Source organism: Gallus gallus, chromosome 22, assembly GCF_016699485.2.
Source record: "Gallus gallus isolate bGalGal1 chromosome 22, bGalGal1.mat.broiler.GRCg7b, whole genome shotgun sequence".
Lineage (NCBI taxonomy): Eukaryota > Metazoa > Chordata > Aves > Galliformes > Phasianidae > Gallus > Gallus gallus.
Window position 1 is genome coordinate 2124893 of NC_052553.1, and position 25236 is coordinate 2150128.

The 25236-nt window shown below is 44.9% G+C and overlaps 1 protein-coding gene and 1 long non-coding RNA gene across 4 annotated transcripts in view; one reads left to right on the plus strand and one right to left on the minus strand.

Moving 5' to 3' along the window:
• LOC107054966 overlaps positions 1-2849 on the minus strand; it is an 87138-nt gene extending 84289 nt beyond the window's left edge. For both annotated transcript variants that reach the window (XR_005841539.2, XR_005841538.2), the window contains exon 1: positions 2720-2849. This is a non-coding gene — a long non-coding RNA (uncharacterized LOC107054966). The remainder of the gene's footprint in view (positions 1-2719) is intronic.
• The window catches only part of KCNU1 (potassium calcium-activated channel subfamily U member 1), a 73820-nt gene continuing 51423 nt past the window's right edge, over positions 2840-25236 (plus strand). The window contains exon 1 of one of the 2 annotated variants that reach the window (XM_040651520.2): positions 2840-3416. In XM_040651520.2, coding sequence (XP_040507454.1) covers positions 3285-3416 — 132 coding nt within the window. In that variant the 5' untranslated portion in view covers positions 2840-3284. Of the gene's footprint in view, positions 3417-5362; positions 5446-25236 lie in introns of those variants that run through there. The other variant, XM_046903401.1, reaches the window with a different exon arrangement.

Genomic DNA, 25236 nt, shown 5'->3' on the forward strand with positions numbered 1-25236 from the left:
CAAATCTCAATAGGGCAGCTATACAAACAGCACCCAATTGGTGCTCCATACAGATCTCAACTTCCCTGAGGTCTCAGGTGTTTGCAGTGAATTCTGACTTGGGGCTGATATCTGAGATCTCATACACAGGGATTGGATTGGGGCCAATCTCTGCTGGCAATCTTCGTACTCAGACTGCCCAATTCAGCTGTACTGACACCACTATCAGCACCACGGGGTCATAAAGTTTATCAGCCCCAAAACACAACAAAGATACAGTGTATAGTGAAAGAACAGCAATAACCAAGGACCTTTTTACATGACCTTTTTACTTTTAGCTTGTAGTTCCCAAACACAGCAGCTTGGACACCTGCAGTTATCCATACACACATTCAGGCACCCTTAACTTTGATTCATTTCCTTTCCATTTCTGTTCTGGCCACTGCTTGTACATTCATGAATACAAAATAAATCTGCTATGCTGCTTTGGCTTTATATTATGGAAGTGAACTGCAGTGAAGCAGTTGTGCCTATTAACAAACAAGCAAGCCAACCTCACAGCAGCTCAAGCACCACACCCACAGTTGGGCTCTTCCAGCACCCTTCCAACCCTCAGATTGCAGCACACACACCCACAGATCACTGATACACGTGCAGATAAGCAGCATACAGAAGCTTAACCTATTTCAAACCTATCAGTTCTTGAAGGTGGGGTGGGAGGGAAAAGCAAAATAAGAGATGTATTCCCAGGTGGGGAATCAGACAACAGTATTTGGCTGCCTTCCTATTTGTTTTGTGTATTGCTTCAAGGAGTCATAAGAGCCCATCTCAGAATGCTCCTCAGAAAGCAAAACCAAACTTGATGCTCTTTGCATGCTCACAATGCCACAAATTCAGGTGAGGGTCTGGAAATAGGTTAGATGTTACAGGAAAGGCTCCACATTGACTACACCTGAAATTCATTGGGATGAATGGGAGGAAAAGAAAACACATTGAGAAAAAGAAAGCTCCCATAGGAATCCAAACTGGGGCCTCACCATAAGAGCTTTATTGCCCCATGTGCATCACCCAGCTCTCACACTGTTTGTGCATCCTGCAAAGCTCCCACTCAGCCCCACGGAGCGCCGATAGCCCAATTAAAACCAAGCAACCCACAGGATATTTTTTATTGCAGCATTACCTTTAAAACGCTTCAGTCATTTTTTGTCATTATTTGTCATGGCAACGGCAGTTGAGGCTTTTCTTCCCTGGTCTTCCCATTAGTTTCACTCTAAACTCTGCTCTTTGAATGAGAAGGGTATTGATTTGCTGTCCTATTGGCATCCGGGAAGGGCCTCGGCTCCCTTTCTTGCCTTCCTGCCATTCGCTTTCAGGCATATGCCAGCAGGATTCCCTCCCTGCTGAACACAGGGACTGCACGGGGAATGAGCCAAAGCAGTGGGGCAGGATAACAGACCATGGGAGGCAATGGGAGCAAGCAACCTTCCTTCCTCCCACTCACCGTCCCGGGAATTTCAGCTGTAGCTCCACATCCATCCTCAGCCCTTTGCCTCCCAGCAGCAGTAGGACTCCTTCTCTCTCTCCATTCCCTACCATGGGCATGCCTCAAGGAGGATTTTCCCTTTATGATCTTAGGATTAGATCACACTGTATGGCTCGAGGGCAATCCAAGGAACTTTTAGTAGCATCTCTTTATTTTCGTCTTTATTCTGGCACATGAAAAGTTACCAGAGCACTTCATCTACACAGCTCACCTTTTTTATTCCTAATGCTTTAATACCTGAGCAGTGTGGCATTGTTACAAGCCATCTCATACAGAGGCCTAAAACGCTGCTTGAGCTTCATGCAAATATTTCTACAGTCACGGCTTTTAATCTGGAGCAGTACGAAGGAACTTAATCAGATCAAAACAAACAGGATTATCCAAGTGTGCAGAGTAGGAAGCAATGCAATGGAGCAGCATTGAGCACTGCATCCAACACAATAAAATCGACACCACAAAAACACGAACCACGCCGGTTACTTCTAGGCGAACAACACCCCAGCAAGCTCATGCCCGTAAGAAAAAAATAAAGCTGCACATGGGGACACAGCAGCAAACGAACACATCTTGCAACGACAGTTGCATCGTTGCAGACTCAGCACGAGGGAAAGGCGCTGCGCGGACCGCACGCACCGCTGGCCGAGCAACGGAACAGCGCCCCCTGCCGGCAGCAGCCAATCATTGCACCCCGGAGGAGGGCGCGGGGCCGCCGTTGCAAGCGCTGACCCCAACCGCCCAACTCCGCCTCCTTGGGGGGTCCTCGAAGCACTCAGAGCTCAGCATCAGTTAGCACAGTTGCTTTCTCTGCTATCTACCAGAGCGTTATCGCTCTATAAGAGTTTTGTGCGTACGATTTAGAGTTTTACTTCAGATGTTAACAACAGTTCCTTCCCCCCCCCCAACCCACAGAGCTCCTTTCTTACACTTCTGCCACTCTGCTAACTGTTCTGAGTGCTCCGCTCGGAACCTCTTCACTACTCAAATCACACAGCAAGAAACCACCAACGCAGTCCCCACCTCTTCCCTATGGCGCACACCCACCTGACGCGCAAAGTTTCCCGGACGCGAAGTTCCCGACCCGCAAACACCGCCCGAGAGGTCCCACGCTCACCGATATTCAGCAATATTCACCAATATTCAGCAAATCCACTTCAAAAAGACACGCATTAAACGCGCTTTGAAACAACAGCCGCTTACCTGCAGTCCGCAGCGCTCCCGCAGCTCCGCGCACCTCTGACTGCTTTGCGGGGGGTCACCGAGAGTGAACGGCCTTTAACGGTCGTCAACGGTCATTAATGGTCATTAACGGTCGCAGCTGCGGCGCGAGCGCAGCTGTGGTGGAGCTCGGCTGGCTCAGATGCGGGCACGCAGCCCATGGTGGGAGTCGCGTAGGGATGGAACGGTGTTTCTGCATTAGAAACCGAAAAGGGGGAACTGATGTGAAGAAGCAGAGCACGGCCTATTAGTGTTTTGTAACTTGTCCTTAGAGGAAGCTGATGTGAAAAGGTAGAAACCCCGCCTGTGTTAGTGGCATCTTTTAGAAGGACAGTTGCTGGATTAGGTGATTAATTCTTGCTTGCAACACTGCAGTAGTTTTTAAATGTTCCAAATGGTAAAGGTATTGTATTATGGACTAGAAAGCATAGCATAGGGCTATTCTGTTTGGATAAGAGACCCTCAGCAAAAGAAGAAGAGACTTAACAGACATCAAAGCAGACAGAGCTTCCACACAAGGACTGCCTCGCTCTGTGGATAGGTTGGGATGCAACAGGCAGGCATCAGGATGCTCTCCTCCCAAATTATTTGGATACTTCCAACAGTTGGGAGCGGGCGTTCGTTACCATCCATCTCCAGGGATTCAGCGCTTCTCCTTGCTGCGGGACGGCTGAAACAGGTGAGACCATAACGAGCCACAGGTGGGGCTGATAACGCACTGAGCCTCAGCTCCTCACGGCTAACACAGGAGCAAACTGCCCCTATCCCCATGCCATGTTCTGCTATGGGCTGTGCCAGCAGCGGTGGCTTTCAGTGCCCCCAGCGCTGCCTCTGGCTGTGCTGCCCCCTTCTCTGCCCTCTCTCTGCCAGCACCTGGCTTTGCTCCCAGCTCCAAGGCCCATCCCTGCAAGCATTCAAGGCCAGGCTGGATGTGGCTCTGGGCAGCCTGGGCTGGTGGTCGGCAGCCCTGCAAATAGCAGGGGGTTGGAACTGATGATCATTTTGGTTCTTTTAAACCCAGGCTGTTCTATGATCCCTCAGTGCAGCGCCTGCTGAGTGCTTTGGGGCACAGAGCTGAGCGCTGCTGGTGCTGCCTCCAGGGCTCAGAAAGGCCCTACAAATGCTGCAGGCCGTCTGCTGGGAGCTCTGCTCATTGCAGGACATCCAGAACTGTGTGCTGGGAGCTCTATCATTACAGTGTGACTTAAGAACTGTATTACATCTGTTGCATGCAGACCCTAAAAGGTTAAATTAATCCAGCATCCATTTGCAGGAGGGTCAGTTTAGCTCCTTAAGGTGCTATTGATCCCATTTCCTTCAAGGGAGTTCCAAAAAACCGTGGCTTCTTTATGCACTACGAGCCTTTGACTGCAGCCGCAATGCAAATCAAACCGTTATGATCACCACAAACCGATTTTGCTCTTCGGAGATTAAAGCCCCCAGGGGCAGAATTATCCTCTGATGGGTTTTCAGGACTTTGACGATCTTCCTCGTGGGTGGGGGGGTGGGTTTGTCGTTTTCTATCCCCAGAATTTACATTAAGACAAACGAAGGATAGAAGAGGAGAGTGGGATCGTGGCTACGACTGTGTCGGTATAGGCATACTTTATAATTAGACAGCTATTACTACAGAGCAGGGGAAGAACTAAACTGTTACAAATCACTTTTATACCAACCTAATTGCATCCACCAAAGAGTTCATAGCAGCATCATTCTTTTATATAAAAAAAATCACACCCCTCACCAACGTTATTACTCTGCTGAAGTGTAAATGCAGAGCAGACCATAGATACCAATTAAACTGTGGTTGGCAGAGGTGCTGTTCCCTAAATAGAATAGACGTAACAGAAGAGAAAGCAAAATAAATAATGAAATGGGAAATGATGGGAGCATATATCTGTGATATTGTCAGATTGCCCGATGAGCCAACGGGGAGATCAGGGGAGAAATTATTGTATAAATCATTGAAGCAATTTCTTGCTACTGGTTTGGAGAGGATCTATTCATTCTAAATGCAGTGCAATTAATCCTTACAATCTTTGGTGTGCGTATATCTCTGTGTCTCGGTGTGCTCGAAGCTGATAAGGGATCTCCAGGGGCCACCAACCAACTTTGCTTCAATGACATACAGTTATTCTATCAGAACACACTGCTTCCATTTGCCCAGAGCACAAAGTGACTCCTGGAATCACTTCCTGAGGATTCCACGAATGTGGGACCAAACCTATTACTGTGCCACCAACCTCACTGTTCACAGGTTGCCCAAGGAGGCTGTGGATGCCCCATCCCTGCAGGCATTCAAGGCCAGGCTGGATGTGGCTCTGGGCAGCCTGGGCTGCTGGTTGGCGACCCTGCACACATAGCAGGGGGTTGGAACTCAATGATCATTGTGGTCCTTTTCAACCCAGGCCATTCTATGGTTCTATGTGATGTTAATAAGAGCTTATTTCCACCACAAAAGCCTTCAGCAGTTCGGAAGTTTTGCAAAGCACTTAAAGAGGAAGCAGTACTGTGTCTGAAACTCATTAACTTCTCGTGTTTGATTACTTTTCTTCTTGTTCCTGATGAGGAACGAGATTAAAAACTGATTAGTTTTAATTACTGCTGGATCTGCTGGACTTCATCACAGCCGGGAGAGGAAGAAGAGGGGATGAGGAAAGGAGGAGAGAAAGGGGAGAGCATTAAAAGAGTCATGGACAAGGATGTCGGTGAGATCTATGGTTCATATACTGCTATGGAAAGGCTGTGGGTGGGGAGGAGCAATCTGTGACAGTCATTTATGGCTCCTTGCTGTGATGGAGTCCTGGGCTGGAAATGAAAAAGGGGCTGTTAAACACAAGCAGGCTATCTGGGACGTTGTAAGCAGGAATCCTCTTATCACAGCTGCTGCAACCGTTGGCTGATGGTTCGCTGGGAAATGAGTGAAGCTGTAATGGCTCCTGGGCTCAGCCCTGGACCTGCTGTGCCAGAATTCATCTGCTTGTTTACACCACCTCACAGGTATGGCTAAAATGGGAAAGGTAGAGTGGAATAAGGATGGTTTTGCTGCTTTGCTCCTCCTCTGAGGCAGGAATAAGAAGAGACTGCTATAAACCTCCTTCTAGTCTCCTGTAAGTAGGAGGGTACAGATTCACACACAGGCTATTTCTGTTCCACAGAATGACTTTGAAATAGGCTTATAGTAATTGCTTTCAAAGTTCTTTTGGATCAGTGCACCTCCCTGCATCCTTGGCTTTTGTGGCCTATCTGATTTCCTTGGCGTTTCTGGTGTTTGGTTTGTTCTCCACTTGGCTCTTATCCTTCATCACAGGGAAACGTGGGGAGCTGCTGCACTTTCAGCTCTCAATATAAACAAATGTGATGGTATCAATAGCTGTAGCTGAAATCAGAGCAACTAGCAAATGGCTCTTCTCTGCCAAATTAAAGAGCATTAGTTACCCATCCATGAAACAGAAGGCAATGCTAAGAGTAAAGTCAAGGTCCCCCCTTTTGTGTGAAGGAACACAGCTTTCCCAAAGCCCAGCCCACAGTGCAGCGCTCTCCTACCTGTTGATTCAATCATATATACAGCCTTACATCCTGTTTTTGAACAGTGCTTTAAATCCACAAACAACCTCCCCAGGTAAGTTTGGGGCTCGGCCCTACAGGATTTATTTTGAAGTATCCAAGGATGTATTGTATTCAGGCAGCTGTGTCTGCGTTTGCTGGCAGATAAGCAGAGGATTCCATTTGTAGACTGTCAATCCAGCACCTTTCTACTGGCATCGCATTCCCTTTAATTAAAAGTAGAAAGCTCTGACAGTCTGTTAAAAATGGAAACACTTGCAGGCAACTGTACTATTAACTGAGAACTGTTTCCAAGTTTCTATTGTTAATTATTATCATTACTAAGTATTCAGAGCAGGGAACACATTTACGCTACTGCTCTGTACTCAGCATCAGTCTGCAATTAATTTCCAAGAGTAAGTGTTACCACTGTGATTAAAACGAACTAGATGTATACACCCCCATCTCTATATTGTTCCCTTGATGTCCCTCCAGCAAAGTGATGCTCTGAGGTGTTTGATGCTATCATCTTCAAAGCCAGGTCTGTCTATGGAACCAATGCTTCCAATTGCAGTTACAGTAATGCAGCATTCAGTAGGTGCCCAGCTGGAGTCTGTGGGCAGAGCACCCAAAGTCTTCTACCCTGAATGACAGAAGACATCTTGATTCCATAGTGCAGATACAGACCCCGATCCTATCCCATAGGCTCTTGTGGGACATAACTTCCTCTATTTTGTCTAAATCCACTTGTGGAATTGGGATGTGCATCCTGGATTTAGGAGTATTATTTCATCGAGAAAAGTGAGAAACGTTTCCAGAGGTTCCTAAAATGCCATCACAGCCATCCTGACAGCTTAGCTTTCAAGTCCCTGCAAATAGTGTAAGTAACAGCTCTGTGCATTTGGGCGTGAAGTCTGCATCTCTGAAGCCAAAACTGTCAATTGAAAGAGCCTTGAAAAATATTGCTGTAAACTGGAGAATAAAGGAGATTTGGAAATGTAGCACTCGAGTGCTTCTCCTTTCTCCATCCTCACTGCATGCCATTTTCTAACAGGCAGAGCTGAGGCACAGCAGATGCCAGCTAAGCCTTATAGGTTCCCTGCATACACTTCTGCTCCATGGCTGAGAAGGAGAACACAAATGATGTCTGTCAGAGTAAATCTATTTAAGCAGTGAAGTCAAACCTGGACTTGGGAACAGGCTTAGAGCTGTGCTTACCTGTGACAGGGTTGTGTGCTCTTTGTCATCGCTATCTGCATGGTGTCATTATTTCCTGCAGCCATACATCCCTTTTGCCTCCTTGTAGGCTATTAACAGACCACATTAGCAATAGATGATCCCATTTCTTCCATAATCCCAAAATGGAGCTCCCAACCTGTCTGCATTCCAGATTGCAGCAGGGTACACCTGTGTGATGCTTTGATATGACATGGAAAGATGCATGGAAGTCACACAGTGACTCTGATGCTAGGGATGAAGTCCCCTTGTTTCAGTACTCAAGCATCAAAGGATAAGCAGGGATTGAGCTGCACAGCCTGCAAAAAGACTTTAATCTGAATGTCTGGTGTTTGCTTTGGTTGTAAATGCACACCTGGTCACCAGCCAGCCCAGCTCAGCTAACAAGACTCATTACTGCAGTTCTGAATCTGAAGTGTTGCTTCAACAGCTGTCTGAAGGGAGGTGGTTTAAGTGCTGGCACATTGCGTGGTGAACATCATTCTGCAGTTCCTCCCTGCAGTAATTAAAGAAAGAGAAACCTTGGGAGCTAACTCTCAGCTCGTAGAATACATGAGAAAGCAAGTCGGGAGCCCTGCCTCCTTTATGGGAGGAGGGACTGCAGGTTCCTGCTTTGGAAACATCCACTGAGTTGCTCTTTGCAGTCAGTTAGCATTATGAGTCTGTCACCCCCTGTTGGAAAAGGAACTTCTTAAATCTCCTTTTAGCAGCAGTTTTGCTTTTCCATTCCATTACCTGCCCACATTCACCCCCACAGGCTGCCTAAAGACTTCCTGGTGTAGATTTCTCCTCTTTTTCCACCTTTTGTTCTCTGCTCAGCTGCAGTGTGACACAGTTAACTTAGGCTAATTTTCCAGCTGCCATGAGTAATAAGAAGAGAGGCCTTTGCCACTAACATCCAATCTTCAGCAGTATTGGAGAACAAGTGGCAAGAATGCTTAAAGAGAAACTCAGAAGGTCTGCAAGTGGATGAGGAACTGGAAAAGCTGAAGCTCATAGGATCATAGAATGGCCTGGGTTGAAAAGGACCACAATGATCATTGAGTTCCAACCCCCTGCTGTGTGCAGGGTCAGCAAGCACCAGACCAGGCTGCACAGAGCCACATCCAGAACGTGCATTCTCTATCCCTCAAACACCTTCTCTACAGCAGAGAAAGATGCTGAAATGCAAATACAGCTCTCATTCTGGAGGAGAATTAAAACTTACAGCTGTTGCTGAGCTGAAGCAATTATTTCATGGACTTACAAAGTAGGGGTTCATATTTAAAGGGCAACAACCAAAGGAAGAATCACAGCTTAAAGGGCCTCTCAGGTTTTCTCTTGTGTTGGTTGAAGATTGGATGGGAATACCTTACTTGTCATAGTTTGCTGTTTCATAAAGGAAAAAATGTTTGCTATGTTTCAAATGGGAGAGGACTGGCATTGCATCTCAGGCTCCTGAGTGAGCCGGGGGACTGATGAGCCTCACCTGGGGCTGACTGAACCCATGGACCTTTTAATTGCCCTGATGAGCCTCACCTGAGTCTCCCACCCCACACACACCTGCTCCCTGTTGGCCCAGGAGCTGGGCCCTATAGAGCACTGCTGCTCTTTGGTGGTCGGCTCAGCTGCTCCTTGCTGCTCTCAGACCTGGATTCCTGCTTTGGTTTGCTGGATGCTGTTTCCCTGGCTGTCCTCAGGTATTGCACCTTGTTGGTGGTTTTCTTGTTGTTATGTGCATTATGACTGTTTGGTTTTTTTGTGGAGTGGTAGCAGTCTTGCTGCTTTATGATATTTCTATGGTTACTTCATAAAAGCTCAGAGTAGGAATAAGCTTGAATCCACATCCGTGATGTGCTGAACGGTATTTCTTGAACCACTTTGATATTAGTGCAAATGATCTGTTAGAAACAGAAAAAGAAGGTTTTAATTTGGACTCACTCAGTCAGCTAATGCAGCCCCATGCAGGCTGAGTGATTTACAGCATTCTTAACACCACGACAGGCTTAGCAAAACAAACTTTTGTGTTTTTTCTTCGTGGAAGTACAGAGGAGTTATCAGAACTGAAGCTATTAGGACATGGATTTGCTGTAGGGATTCAGTTAAGTTCTCCTAAAGACCCATTTTGTGCAAACTGCTCTGATTCAAACATGTAATTATTGCCCAATTGGACTTCAAGGCTTTTCAGGTAGCCAGCCACTAAATAACAGTGTGAGCTGGGAGGAACTTTGCTTTTTAGGAGGCTTTAAGCAATTGCACCTCAGGGATGCTTTGTGGGCATGAGAGCATTGGGGTGGTTTTACTGCAAGGCACTATGAAGCATTCCCCCCATCTCCTCCCTTATGCTTCTCCCAGCCCTTTCAGTTGGCCTATGCTCCAAATGGGTCACGTTCTGTCTTCCTTTGTCTCTATGTTTATAGCCTGATTGGTTTTGTGCAGGATGAGGAGGAGATGTTATCTCAAGTACAGCAAGCACTTCATTGTCTGCCTCTCTCTATTTTACTCTGTATGCTTTTGGTTCTTCCCAGGCCCATCAATACCGAAGCAAACCTTATTTCCTCATCACCCGATCTGAATGTTTTTGTTTTCTATGTGGACCTGAACAAATAACTTTCCTTTGTTTCTTCATGTTTAGATAGCAAAGTGTGAGCTCCTGGTCCTTGTAATTATTAGCGTATTCCTGGGGAAAATTGCAACAATCTATATTAAAGGACTCCCTGCAGAAGCTTACACAGCAGGTACCCAATTCTGCTTTAAATAAAAGGCACTTGGAACAGCCAGGGGCTTAAAATAGGAGGAGGCAGAGGGAACAAACAGGATTTTGAGGAACAGCAGGGATGATTTGCAGTGGTCAGAGCAGATCGTCGTGCTGAATTATTTGGATAATTAGTCTTCATTAGCAAATTGGAGCAAACTATGATACAGGGCCAAGAGTGTGTAACATGCTGGGTGGAGAGTCTTTTTTTTCCCTTTCTTTCTTTTTTCTCAGCTGAGTAAAGCCCATGTTAACAGTAACACTGCTATTGGGTTTGTTTTCTGCCAGCACGTGAAGAAAAGGGGTCTTGCAACCTTCTGCTGCCATTTTGTGTGCTTATATCTGCTAGATTTAACATCTCCTGTGTTGCCTATCTTCACTTCATGAGGTATTCTAGGAATGGAGAGGCTTAAATGATTGTGTTTGGTTAGATGCAACCTTTGTCTGACCCAGATGGATAAAGCTTTGCCTTATAACAGTTTCACTTCTGCCTTTTGAGGGGGAAGGATTTATTGCACAGTGTGTATAATGATGTTACTGTATGTCCACTAACCCATTCAGATGGATTCATAATGCATTAATCACAACAGTACCCAGCATCAAATCCTTATCTCACGAGGAAGTGCAGTCTACCATGCATTCAGACCTAGGAACAGTGCTGTTATTTACATCATAGTATTATCTGGCTGATACCCTATAGCTAACAAAGGCTAGAATAGAATATTAGAGGTCCAGTAGAAGAGGATACGTGTAATAGGATTGTAACTTCCTGGCTCACGATGTGCTATTTGCCTGACACAAACAGGATTCAAACAACAGGGAAAGAGTAGAAGGTGTGTGATTTAGTAACTAAAGAATCCTCGTGAACTGCAGAGGATCTGTAATTAACGGTGCCAAATGAGTGAAATCAAGAGTTGCATTCGTTAGCAGTTAAAAAGAAAGGAATGGAGGGAAGGACCCAACAGCCAGCAGGTTAGAAGTTAATTAGGAGCAGTTGTGAGGGAGTGCTGCTTTACTCTGAAGCTTGCAGAGTAATTTAAAGCTTTGTAATGCCACTATAAAAGTTCTTGTGCTGGAAAGTCTTCTGACAAAGGAAAACAAATCCCCGGGTAATTCCAAGCCAGGTTCTGAGCTGCAGGGTTTCAATATCAGCCCATCAACATGTCTTAATTCCTGCATTTAACTTATTCAAGCAGATTCTGTGGGGGTGAATTGGTCAGTTATGCTTAGTCAGCAGAAGTGCTCACGCTTTAATGTGAGCTGTGCTGTTTTGAACAGTTGATGCTGAGGAGCTCTTAGTATTGTAAGCACTGTGAGTTGGGAAGAGTTCATACTTGAAACAGATGCTAAAAAGAGAGGAACCAAAAGGTGTTTTCCAACAGCATAACAGAGCCTGGTGCCACCTCTGTCCCCTCCCTCACCTCAGTTTCTTACCCATCTGGTGATGTCACCATTCAAACCATGGGAATTAAGTTTGCTCACCGTAGTCTGTGGTAGAGGTAGGTCTGAGCAAACCTATCTATTACCTGAGAACTCAACCTCTAGATAGCTTGGCACTTAGCAAACTTCATAGGCTTTAGACTCAGGCTCTTAAAATTCCACTTCTGTGCAACAGCAAGTGTCCAATAGTGTCAGGTTAAGATTCTTTTCAGTAATACCACATCTGTGTGTTATTGGATCACCTGGCAGTGATACCAGTTTGATGCAGGTAAGACAGGTGCGTTCCTGGTTTGGCAGCTTGGTGCTGGTGGTGGTAGGAACACTCCTGATCAAGCAATATCTGATCTGTAGGCCCAAAGTTACCCCTTCAACATTGTTTGAGTTCATTTATATGAGCAGACTTGCTTTGTCTGAGTTCAGCACTTTCTCTTAACCTAATGCAGCATCCTAAACTGAATTTACAGCCCTGTGGAACTACAGCTTGAGTTCTCATAAAAGCAGGAGCACAGAGCACTAATTCTGTCCTGTCTGTGGGGGGTGGGATTGCACCACTGCTTCTGGAATGCTGGGACAGACACCATAACCTCCATCTTTCTGTCACACAGTCTGTGATCACCACTGATGTGCCACTGAAACCAGCACTGAAACCTGTCACTGAATGAAGTTTGAAGTGCTTGATGTGGTTCTTTAATTAGAAAAGCAAGGGATAACTCATTTCACTTGCAAGTTTTGAAGCATTATAGGAGCTATAAACTGATGCTTGTATCCAAATGAGGGTTTCTTTGGGAAACAAGGAGCAGGGACAGCAACATGTACTGGTTGAGCCATAAACTACATTTTCTTCTGAATATGGAGAAGTAAATGAGACTTGAAGGGAATTTTGAAGTCTCTGCTGCCGTGGTGCTCTACAGCCTGTCCCTCTTGTGGTGCTGTGTGCCCTACATGAGCGTGTTGTCAAAAGGGCTGAGCAGCAGCAAGTGTGTAAGGGACCACAAGGATGAACTGAATAGCTGTGCATTCATCTCTGGGAAGCTCCATCTGTAGAGTATGGAGCTCTGCTCTATACAGTATAGAGCTGAAGCTTCTGGTGGTGGGGACAGAGCTTCTGGCTGATGTGATTTGATACCAAACTGTGGCTTTCTGGCTGGAAGAGTCACTGTGACAGTCATTGTGGGCCTCCTGTTTGAAAACCAGTGTGCTATAGATGATGATGTTTCTGTTATGTGTTTTCTGCAAGGTTGTGTGTGGACCTACAGTAGTCCTCATGACTTTGATCTGAGTGTCATCCTCTCCTCTTGCATCCATGTCCTTCTGCTGTTCCTTTCTTTGCTATTTGTACCTTAATGCTTCTGTTGTGGGTTCCAATGGACTTGACTTTGTCTAACAGAGCAGTTTGGTTTCAAAAGGAGAATTTCATGAGTTGCTCTACAACATCTACATAAAAATTCTTGTGTACCTTTTGTGTGGGAGGTTTTACAGGCACAGAGCTGTGAAAGGGTTAATGAGCCTAGGCGAAGTTAACAAGGGATGGGCAATAAATGGCTCCAGCTGTGTATAATTAACTGTAATACTGTGAAGTAAATGACTTTTATTGGCAAGCATGTCATAACTTCATTAAAAGTCATATTTACAGCCCTCTCACATGGAATGAGTACTTGTGTAGTCTGCAATTTAATGAGCACTCATTTTCACCTTGTTCCAATTATCTCCCACCCACCCCTCCCTCTCAGTGTGGGGAGAACGGAGATGAAATACAATGGGAGTGTAATTAAGGCTGGCACAGATCCTTTTAGGAAATGTTTTTCTATTCCAGCACAATCGCTTCTATTGCTTACTACTAATAATACTTTAAGTGTTTAAAATACATAATTTTCCTTGGTCCCCAAAGCATGATTTAAATAACTGTTATTAAAGAATGTCTCTGTGGGAAAGGTTTCCCAGGCCCAGAAACCCCTGGTAGTTGGGCACCTGAGATGCTGCATCTAATGAGGCATGGTGACCTAACCGAGGAAGTGTACACAATAGGAAATTAGTATCACTTAAAAGAGGAAATTTGCAATTTGGCTTAATTACAGCTCTATCTGAGTGTTGTGAGAGCTGGTGGAAAGCCCCTGTGCTGGGCAAAGAAAGGTCCTTTGTTCCTTCCAGAGGGGGTTGTTCTGCATAGCCCTGTGCTGCCTCCTGATACACCGTTGCTGCCTGATGTGCAGTGAAAGTGATGGGGGCTGAGACGTTCTTAGGTTCTTAGAGCCATTGTGTTTCCCTCTTACACCAGGGAGGTACCAATGTTCCTGGTAAAGCAGCTGCTGTGGCAGCAAGTCCAGATCATGTTTCTCTTATGAGGCTTGCGTGAGTCTAGAGAGGAAGTCAGACATGTGGGACCTCCATGTCTGCTCTGCAGTCTTTCTCCCATCATTTAAAAGATGATCTGCAATAGGGTATCTCAGCTTAGGATGTGACTCAAGTTCTTGCTTGCCTTAGCAATTTACAGTTCAGTTCCATTTGACAGCTGACCAGACTGAGCAAAATTGTGTTCTCTGGGTCAGTCTAGCTTTTGTCATCTAGGCTTTTCTAATGGGCTGTATGTTGAGTACAACAAGACTTTTTCCATCTCCAATCACGCTGTGTTATGGATCATGTCTGAGCTCATACATAACAGCACAGTGCAGTAGAAGCTTGCAGTTGGATTCCCTGTGTACTCTACAACAACAGTCACTGCAGGACACCTTTGGGTCTCAGGTCTCGAAGCGGATGGCGCTGCCTGTTGTGGTAGCTGAGCAAGCTTTGGAAAGAAGGGGATGCATTCCTCCGATGGATATGCTAGCAATTAGTATCCCCTGGGACCTACTCAGTAGTTCAGAATGAAATGAGGGTTACAGGAGATTAATTATTGGGCACTGAAAGTGACATGATTAGAAACGCATGATAAATGACTTATCTCATGGCACAGTACAAAAGCAGTGCAAGCCTGTTATTCTTACCAAACACACATGTTAGACTCACCACTAAGAAAATTAATTAGAAGTTAAAGATCAAGGTTCTTTGCAGCTATAAATCAACTGAGAAATTACAATTCAGAGTAGCATAGAATTTGCAGCAGATATTTATGGATGTCCCTTTCTGCAGAAGGGCCTCAATAGAGGCTTTGTTGTGGTATCTGTGCTACAGTTCTGCTTGGGCTGGCTGCCTGGTTAGCAGGATGTTCCAGTTTGAGTGATGTTGCAGTGAGGTGATAAAGCAGCGCTGCTTGTCTGTTTGGGCAGCGGTGATGGAATGCCCTATAAAAAAATGAAACTACCTTGATGTTGTACTCATTTCCTTCCACCTAGGGGGATGATGAGGGCAATTATTTTTGTAGGAAATGCCTAATAATTAAGCAAGCTGGCTATTTGTAGGGTGCTGACAACACTTGATCAACAAAGACTGGTAGAGCGTGGTAAAATAGAGCACCCACAGGAAGAATAACCTGGTTTGATGACTTGTTTGTCAGGAGCTGAGCTGGTCTCACCCTAACCCTCACCTTTTCTCAGGCTACGACGTATTATGTGACTTCTGCTTATGTGACTTCTTTTTGGCACTAACAAAAGGCTGCTCGTTATTCTTAGGCGAAAAAGATGAGATGAGTCATGTTTGCGTTTTAACAGCTGATCTGAATATGCTGTTGCTCTTCAAGCTCTGTAAGGCTGTGTTATCTTAAGAGGACCGTCAATGTAGATGACCGTTTGTGTTAGTGATGCCTCAATGCCTCTACCAAAGCATCCCTGTGCAGAGCCAAGTGATGACAGCCCTCTGATCTGTCCACGTTGTTGTCCAAACAGCAGAGGGACCTCCTTACCCCATGTTGGCAATGGGTGGCACTGCTAAGAGCAGTGGCAGGGAGCTGCACGGTGGGCAGACAGCATTTGCTGACCAGAGGCTGTGCATCCAGCTGCAAATATCTTTACAGAGAATGATGATAACCCACACTTTTCAAAGGAGTTAAGGATGAAATCTGACTTGGGAAAGATCAGTAATGTTTCTCAGATGTTTTTTGGTCAGGTTATCTTCCAACACAATGCTGTAAAGAATGAAAGAGTGCAGTTCCAGTGTTGTGTTGAGAAGCACCTGCAGCAGCTTCCCAAGGGCTCTTGGCTTGGCAGAATGTGCACATCTCAGTGCTGTATCCTCAGGAGTGTTTTCTCATCCACTTGCTCTCCAAAGGCTCTATAGTTACTATACAGCCTTCTTTTGCAATTAAGATACCCCTCTGCGTACTTTGCATCATGAATATCATTGATAATTGTGTGATACAGTAATTGAGGAGAGCAGTGATTAATTCCTGCGATAAAACTTGTCCTTGGAACAATTGATTTTACTGCCAGAGATGTACAAACATCCTGATGGAAATACTCTCACATAATTACCGTTATTAGTTGAAGCTTGTTGGAGGAGGGAGAAATGAAAAAATCAATTGCTTTGGATTTGTCATCACTGATCTGTTATGATCACTTTAATGCAGAGGCGTTGTAACTCAAGGTGTGGTTTTCCCATCTCATGAGCTGTTAGGAAAGTTTACAGGAGTTGTAGAAGCTGAAGAAGTTGAACGTCATGAGGGAGATTGCTGCTGTTGAGCTGTGGGGTGCTTTCCTTTCTAATGCACCTGTCTTATTGAAAGCAGAGATGAGTGAAGAGGAGCACCAGCAGCCTGGCTGTTGGATTCCAAGGTTTGTCCAAAACTCAGCCCTAATAATGATTGTGTGTGAATGGGTTTAAAAGCACTTTCTTGGGGCATTATGAGGGAGCAGTTTTCTGAAGTCCTTTAAGTGTGAATAATCCAGAATCCGGGAGAATGGGGTGGCCAAAATGGTTATTGCTGCATTCATTTGTGATTTAGAATATCAGCAAGGGTGTAAAAAGCAGTTCAGCTCCACATTGTAATCAAGGAAACAAACTGTAGCAACCACAGCTCTAACATGAGCTCCAGATCGTAGCAAGCAGCAGTGGTGTGCTGCTGGGGCAGGAATTAAGCTGATAAATCATCAGTGCATATTCTGTAAGGAGGCTTTTAAAGGAAGTCTTGGGAGCGAAAAGCACGCTGGTAGAGAAAAGGATTTTTTCCCTCTAATGGCCACTGGAGGAGGTATTCATTAGGAGCTGTAATCAGAGCTGGGAAGGCTATAGCACAGGAGTGCCTTTGTGAGGCTGATGCTGTGTTGCAGCACGGGATGGATTGCAACTGAAATAAAGACCTGGCAAATGACCCATTCATCCTTCAGGTAGTGGAGAACAGGAACTGTATCTGAGTTCTGCTCTTCCGAAACAAAGTTTTCCACAAGCTGAAACCAAAGTGAGGTTTTCCCCCATCGTATTCCCCACAGAAAACCTTTGTGCGTGTGGGGAGTTGGATTGGGGTGCACTGCTCTGTATGCCTCTGAGCAGCACAGGATGTGATCAACTGAGCGGCTCCAGATGTGCTCTGAACCATACATAAGACCTGTGTGTGTGCTTGTAGGTGTACCTGAGGCTGGTACTGTTTCTTTTCCTGTATGAATCTTGTTAGAAATCCTTTTTAACTACAAGAACATTAAGCTGAAACCAATTATTTACTGAGCTGGTAAAATGAGCCCTCTGTCTACTTGGTAACGAGAGCCCACGAGGTGTTAAGGTTGTTATTGGCCCTGTCAGAACTTCTTTCCTGGATGTAAATCTATGGCTGGTTTTACAGTGCTGGCAAAGGAGTTTCTGTGGTTAATCAATATTTAGTGGGCAGTGAGCCAATGATAAGGCCAAAGTGTTGAGCAATGAGAAAAACAAAGAACATGAACTCAGTGCTTTGAAGTTCCACTGTCAGCATTAAGATTTAGGATGTTGCAACTGACCTGCAAATACTTCTGATGTCTACAGCATTCGTGTCTGGACGGTCCTGGTGGGGGAATAGGAGAACTCAGAGCATGGTAGCAAATATATATACTCGAGCATTGCAATGAGATGCTGTGGTACTGTTAAGGGCATCATTATAGATCACAAAAGATGATGCTCTGTTAAATTACTGGATAGTGGGTTGTTACACGGTTGGCTCAGGCAAGACAGGGGGATGACTTCATTAGTCCTTGGATATACTTAACAGGAAGCCCTGTCTGGGGCCATCAGCCCCCGAGGTTGACAAACTGAAGCTGAGTTGATGACTCTACAGAAAACCTCTGGGGAACAGGGGAGCAATTCTGGTAGTTGAGGATGGGCTGTGTGGCTGTACAGGCATCCTGCATGTCAAGATGCCAAAGTATGCCAAGCTGCCCTGCAAAGCACCTGCTTTGTAGTCTCCAGATGATTTGCCACGTTAGACCTTGTGATAGAGACTAAATGATGGCTTCTGCTTTGTATTATATTAGTGTCATAATTGTAGTTACTCTTCTCAGTATGCTGTTGTACTCCTTTGTTGCTGATATTTTCATAGGCATATCACTACATACAGTCACCCCAATGAGTGTTCAGCTGTAAGTCACCCTTATATCTTGCTTGCTGATCCTGCAGCAGCTGTATGAATAAACTGCCCGGAATGATGGATTTGTATTATCATAATGTGCAAAACTCAAATGCTCTCACTAGGGCTTAATGAATGCATCCCAGTTAAAAATAATTAATTCTGCTCCCAGGGATTGATTTGGACCACAGGATCAGTAGCATAGCTAAGGCTGCTACCCTGTGCCCTGAAAGCAATTTTCCCAGCAATGAAGATTAATCCCTTTTTATTGTGTTGATGAAATAACAACACGATCATAAAGCATAAGAGAACAAGGGGAAGTTGACAAAGTATGTCTTTGATTAATTACCGTAATAGATTGCAAATTGCTGACTGAGGAATTTTTTTCCAGCGTTCATTTTTCAGTGTTTAAAACCTCCCATGTGAAAGGGGAAGGCAAAGGAGAAGCAGCTATTTCAGTGCCATGAGCAGTTCTGTGCACGTGAGCCACTGAGCGAAGCAGAATGAAGGACAGCTGCTGTTGCCTTGGCTGGGGTTCTGAGACAGGGATAGAAGGATGGGATGGTGCTTAACATAGTAAAGTGGGGCTTCAGACCTCACTGCACACCCCAGCTCCCACTTGGGTATCCACAACACTTAAATTGTGAGCCAAGAGCTACAACTGGTATTGAAATGGTTGCTTCCTTTGTAGTGTGTATGTGGACATCTTCAAACTGGGAAGGGGTCTTGGTTCGCTGGGAGCTCCTGGAGTGCTCAGGGTGATGCTGTGCTGGAGGATGTGGTCAGTATCCAGGTGAGAGAACTTACTGTTGCGTGCTGAAGGTAGCATTGGCTTGTTAAAACCTTTATGGGAAAAATAGAACCTGGTTTTTAACTCCATTATTCAGTCCATTGGGTCATCCACTGCTAAATTATTGCCAGTCTATAGAAGATGAGGCTGAAGCATGGGGACACGTAGAATTTTAATGAATGTAACAAATTCCAAGCACAACCTTACAGTTTTCCAATGAGCTTTTTCACTTCTGGCTCCAGCAGTGGCTGTGACAGCTCAGAATCTGAGCTCACACCTCAGTGCCACTTCTGAAAGCATTAACGAAAGTGACTTGTTTAACTTACCAGAGAATCAGTGGTGCAGACAGATCTAAACCTGGGTATCTTGACTCTCCCAATTAGTTTGGCTAATTAGGGGAAACAGTGGTAGTCATTAATTAAGAGTGAATTGTTGCTCAGTCAGACAGGATGCGGTATGTTTCCAAAAGAATGGAGGATGGGTTCCCAGGAGGGACAGATACTTCAGTACAGATTCCAGCAGCTGTTCCAAACGATGCACCGTGGACCTGTAAATTCAGTGGATTTTGTTTTCTTTTCTCATTTTGAAGCTCTTCAAAGCACTGTCACATTAGAGTTAGCTCAACAATTTGAAGTCTTCCCCAGAGAGGCTGGTAATTAAGGTACATTTCTCCCCTTCGGTTGCCAATCATACAATTCTAAAGTGGGTCATCACCTACCTTGTTAAGCAAAAATCTTCGTGTTCAATAAGCAGTGCAATTCATCACTGGGGAAAAGAAGAAAAACCAAAATCAGTAGACTGAGGTGTGAAAGAAGATGCCTCTACTTGGCTTGGTGGACCTCCAATCTCTTGAAGCAAGCATATCTGCCATACCGTGTAGTACCTCCATGAGCTCAATTCATGCCTCTACAAAATGCAAGGAGATGCAGCCTATTTTGACCAGAGAATTCGCTTTCAGCATCTCTTTATCTGGCTAAAAAGCATCCAGATAGTATTGCATCTTAGCCAAGTCAGCGTGGTCTGAAGAGCTGCTGAAACTCACCATGTAGACATGCATCTCAGTTCCCTGGGAAAGCAATTGAGAGTGGGAGAGCCTGCACTAATAACCAGGATAAAGCTGAGTGTTAGTGGTGCTGATGCTGTGCATTGATGCACTGCATGGGGTGGGCTCCAATGCTCAGGGGCTGAGAACATCTCCCAGCCATGAGGAAGCATGTGGCTGCCCTCACCCCCCTCACCTGTGCAGCAGTAGGAAATGGCACTGTCAGGAGCACAGATGATGCTTTTCACTGCCCATCCAGATTACTGAGACAACTCATCCCTTCAGCTCCCTGAAAAGTTGACTTTCTGCAGCTATCTCCTTGGTATAATGAGCTGCCTGTCTTCTGACACCAGAACTCAGGGAGAGAGCAGGCAGAGCCCAACTGCTGCCACGGCTCGGACCCAACAGCTTGACATACAGCAAGCTGACAGCAGCTGCGGTATGGCAGCCTGCAGTACCATCTGCTGGCTGACACCACCTCTGCTCTGAGGTTTCATCTTGCTTGATACTGGTAGGAATGTTAAATTACTCCCAAACCGCAGGAGAGAGAGCTATGGAGAAATCAGTGCTCTGACACGCTGCTTTTATTGCACTGTGGGATGGAATTGTCTAATCATCAGGCCTTAGATGGTGCAAGTTAGCAGGTACTGCGTACTTCCTCCAAGTAAGGTATTCAGATGTGCTTCATAATTCCTTCTACTTTTCATTTTTGTGTTTGAAACTGCTTCTCTTTTTCAACTTCAGCTCTGGTTACTTTAAATATGCTTGCGGATTTTCTCTGTGATGGCTGAAAGTTGTATTAAAGCTTGTCTGTTCTGTCCATATGTTAGACCTTTCATGACCTTCAACTGGATGAAATGGGTCTCCACTATTAGTGCTGCTATAGCATTGCTTGCTTTTTTTTTTAATACGAAGACTCTACAAACATTTAAGCTTCACAAGCCCTGTTGGTGGAGCTCCATAACAACAAAAATGTCAGTGATTTTTGTGTCTTTGGTAAATCTTCCATGGATCCTATTGTGGGGCTGATGTACCGACCATGCAGCAATAGGTTTGTCTGCTGGTGGCAGGTGCTGATCTGCACTGGAGGTGAGATATCAGCCCTGCAGACAAGGAGCTCCAATATGGCCCTTCATAACCATGCTGTGCTGTTTTGTACACACAGCTCTGTGTGTGTGGGTGTACCAGGCAGTGGAAGTTGCTTCCTGCATGCATGGGGTGCCCTTTTTGAGGGGCTCACAGGCTGAAGCTGCACTGCTTTAGCAGTGGGCCCAGAGCTGAGGCTTTTATGCAGCTTAACGTCATGGTTAGATGCACAAAAGGATTTCTGGTTTGATTTTATGTGATGGAACACAGTATTCAAATTGGCAGTGCTATCCCTGTACTTCTCTGGCACACTGCTAGACATCTTACTGTTATTCTTTGTTTAAAATGTCACTCTTGTTCAGACAAATCATGTGCTTGGTTTGAATAGCTTCTCAGGTGTCAGGCTGGAGTTGTCAGGTAGTGATGAAGGCTGCATGTTTTGTCTCCTAAGAGAGCAAGCATAAGGAATGCTCTTGTGTGGAAGGACTGGATTGAAGTGGTACTGCACATCTTATCATGGGTTTTCCTACACTCTGGGATTTCTCCACGGTAAAATCCAGGGAAGACCACATTGTCTAAGTCTGAAATTTGCTTTTAAGCAAGATAGTATTCTTCCTGTCTCAATAGATCTCATCTGGGAATGCTTTCTGTTGACTTACCATCTATTTTCTGCCCTACTGGGCAATCAGATAGCGTATTTACAAGGGGTCATAAGGGGAAAATGCATTCTGACTGCTCTGTTCCTGTCAGATGCCCATACCAAGCCTGTCACTCTTTGATAAGAACCAAATCCTGCTAAAGAAGGAGTTCTGGGCCGTGGGATCTCAGTGTGGAAACTTGGAATCCTCTTCCATTCCTACTTCTTACACCCGTCCAAACTGAGCACAGATGGTGGGGATGGCCCAGCAGGAAATTCCCATGCTACAGAGTTGGGCATAGTTGTTTAAATTTGAAACTTGAGATTCTCCCTGAGCACCAGGTTGGAGTCAGCATAATGGGCAAATCGATGGGCAAATGAGCTGATGTAGTTTGCCAAAGTTTGATCTTCTTTCATTCACCCCTTGGTAATAAAACTTGGATGTCAAAGTTGGTTACTGCAGCAAATGGGAAATGGAGGTCGAAAAATATGCCTCAAGTCTAAGGAAAAAAATCAAGGAACATTTCTTGAGATGAGAGTAGTTTTCCCTGTTGTCCCCATAGGGAACTGCATGTCATCTGTATGCAAGGGTGAGGCTGTGATTTTTTTTCTTTCCTTCGGTCACCAGGAGATGCTTCTCAATGCTGTGTATTCCCACAGAAACCCCCAGCAGTGTAAGAGGGACGTTTGTGGCTTCCCATTAAGAGCTATGAAGAGTGTCAGTGAGAGAGAGGTGAGTTCTGAGATCCGTCCATTAATCAAACACTTCAGTGTGTGGATCCAAGTGATGTTGTGCTAAAATTGTGGTAACTTGAAGAATTGCTTCAAATGTGAAGCTTCTTTCCTTGTTCTCCCTGCTGAATTGCATTTACAGCAGATGAGCTGATATAGGCAGTAGGAGCTGAGGAAGGAAAAACAAACCAGAACAAAAGGCAACTTCAGAATCTGTAGTTTCCTTAATGTTTTGCACGTGTCCTATTTGCTGATCCTCAAAGGACAGCTGTGCTGTCTGACCAGTGCTAATCCAAAATCCATATTTGTTGGGGCTATTATGTGAGAAGTAATATGCTGTCCTTCAGGTTAGAGTGAAAGCAAGCCACATATTGCAGGAGGCCTTTCCATTTTGAGTGGTCTCAGAAATACGTGCAATGCAAATATGTAGAGGAGATGCAGTTATATGTAAAGTGTTACTGCAGTCTCCTCCTTAGAAAACAGCATCAGAATGCCAACAGGATTGCTTTTGGATTGCTTGGATTAAGCACTGCATTCAGAGGTTTATTTCAGTTTTCTGCATCTTTAAGCTTTAAACCTCAGCTGTGTGGGGCTTGCAGGTCTCTGCCATGTGCTGAGCTGTGACTGCACAGCCCTCGAGTGCCCCTCATCCTTTGAACGGGTGCTGCAGTGGTAAAATGTGGTTCCTGGTGATAAGGAAATGGTTAATCCATATCTAACAGAGATTATATAGCACTCATCTTGCTGAGTAACCTGAAAGTTAATTAAAAGACCCTCATAGACATAAAGAAATACAGAATTAAGGCTGTCCCTTTCTGATAAGGTACCAAAATCACTTTATCTCCCCCAGGACAGAGTGATGCCTGATTTCTTTGCATGCAGAGTCTCTTGATATGGAGTCCCAGGGTGAGAAAAGGACTCAGATAGTCCTGATGGAAGGCTGGACTCTCTAAACTAGCTTAATTATTTTCTAGTTAGAGTTAACCTCAGTTAAAGGAAACTCTCAGCTCAGGAAGACATGACAAGGGAAGTCTGTTATCCACAAGTCTCTTAATCTATAAAACATCTAAGATGTCACTGCAAGCATCTTTGCTTTACTTGCATGTTATTTTTTAATGATCAAAACACTTTGTTCTCAAGTTCTTGAGGAATCACTGTGACAGTTCAGGAAAGATCTGGATAGGAGATGATCATTTTCATTAGGAAATGAAGGAAGGACTAAGGTGCAAACCTCTACACGAGCCATGGGAACCTCCATACTGTCATAATGAAGTAATGGTTCTTCATTGTATGTATGTGCATAACACAGTGTCAGAGGAAAAAAACAAGTTGTGCGTTGATCCAAAGTCCTATTCCTGGAATTTACTCTCGTGCTTAAACCCTCAAGCAAGTTAATATTTCAAATCACAGAATCACCGAGGTTGGAAAAGACCCATGGGATCACCCAGTCCAACCATCTACCCATCACCAATAGTTCTCACTAATCCACGTCCCTCAATGCAACATCCAAACAGTCCTTGGACACCTCCAGGGTTGGTGACTGCACCACCTCCCTGGGATTGTGTGGGTACCTCTTTGGTACAGAACCTAAATGGCCAGCCCAAAATCAGCTGGAAGACTCCTGAAATCCCCATCAGCTCAGCACCCAAAGGCGACAGCTGCTGTGCAGAGTAGCATAGCAACCACAGCCCTTCTAGCTGTGTTGTTTAATACCTGGCATTGCTGCTGTTACCTTCATACCATGAAAGCTTGGGTTTGATGGCCCAGTTGGTTCCTTCCAGCATAGGTTGGTAAGAAACTTCGTTCTATAAACGAAGTGAAGATGCCACGGTTCCCATTTTGAGCATTTTCTTGCTTTTCCAGGAGCCTTTACCAGGTTCTGCTGTATGTATTTTCTGAAAGTGGAGGCTGATCTGTTTGCTAAAACACTCTCAGTGAGAACAGCTGGTCTAGAAGCTTCTTGTTGGAGGAAAAAAGATAAAATTAATAGGTCTGCTTTTGAGCATTCATGGCAGATCTGTCATCTGTTCCTCAGCCCAAATGACAAGTGAGTTATACAACGGGCTCTGAAAAGTTCAAACCATATTGCATAGCAGATGCTCTGATACTATTATTCAGTAACTCCACACAGATTCCCCATTGTCACATCCTTCCCTTGAGGCAAGTTATGACCAGCTCTTTGCAGCGTTACGTTATGACTACATTAATCCTAAAGATGCATTAACCTCACCTTTGGCTTTACAAATCCTCTCTGAAGTTCAGCTCTCTGCTTCTCCTGCTGCTGTCATGCACTGTGTTTAAGTGCTGTTTTCATACCTACCTTCAAAGGTGATCGGTCTGGGGTATATAAGCACATTTCCCCCTTAATTCACTACTTTGTGCCTTTAGCTCACCCATAAAGCTTACAGCAGCAGTAGTGTCCTCAGAGGGTAACACAGTTCCTTCTGTCCTATCTCAATTTCTAGTCAAAATTAACTTTTTGTTTGTTTGTTTTTGGCACTTCTCAATATAGAAAATACCAGGTAGTGCCCATAGTCTGTGTTTCAAATCTGTTGGATTACAGATATTTGGCTGAATGTTCACCCAGGAGTTATTATTTTGTGTTCTCCTGGAACTTCTGGCTATTTGCTTTTTTGGGGTGACCTCATTTCCTGCTGCCTTTATCTCATTACAGATGCTGGGATTAGTAATTGACCTGAGTTTCCCTACAGGTGTCACATAGACTGTGACTGCCCCTGAACTGCGTCACCCATTGCTCATTGAATCCCTCCATACCAACACTTAGAGCTGAAATTT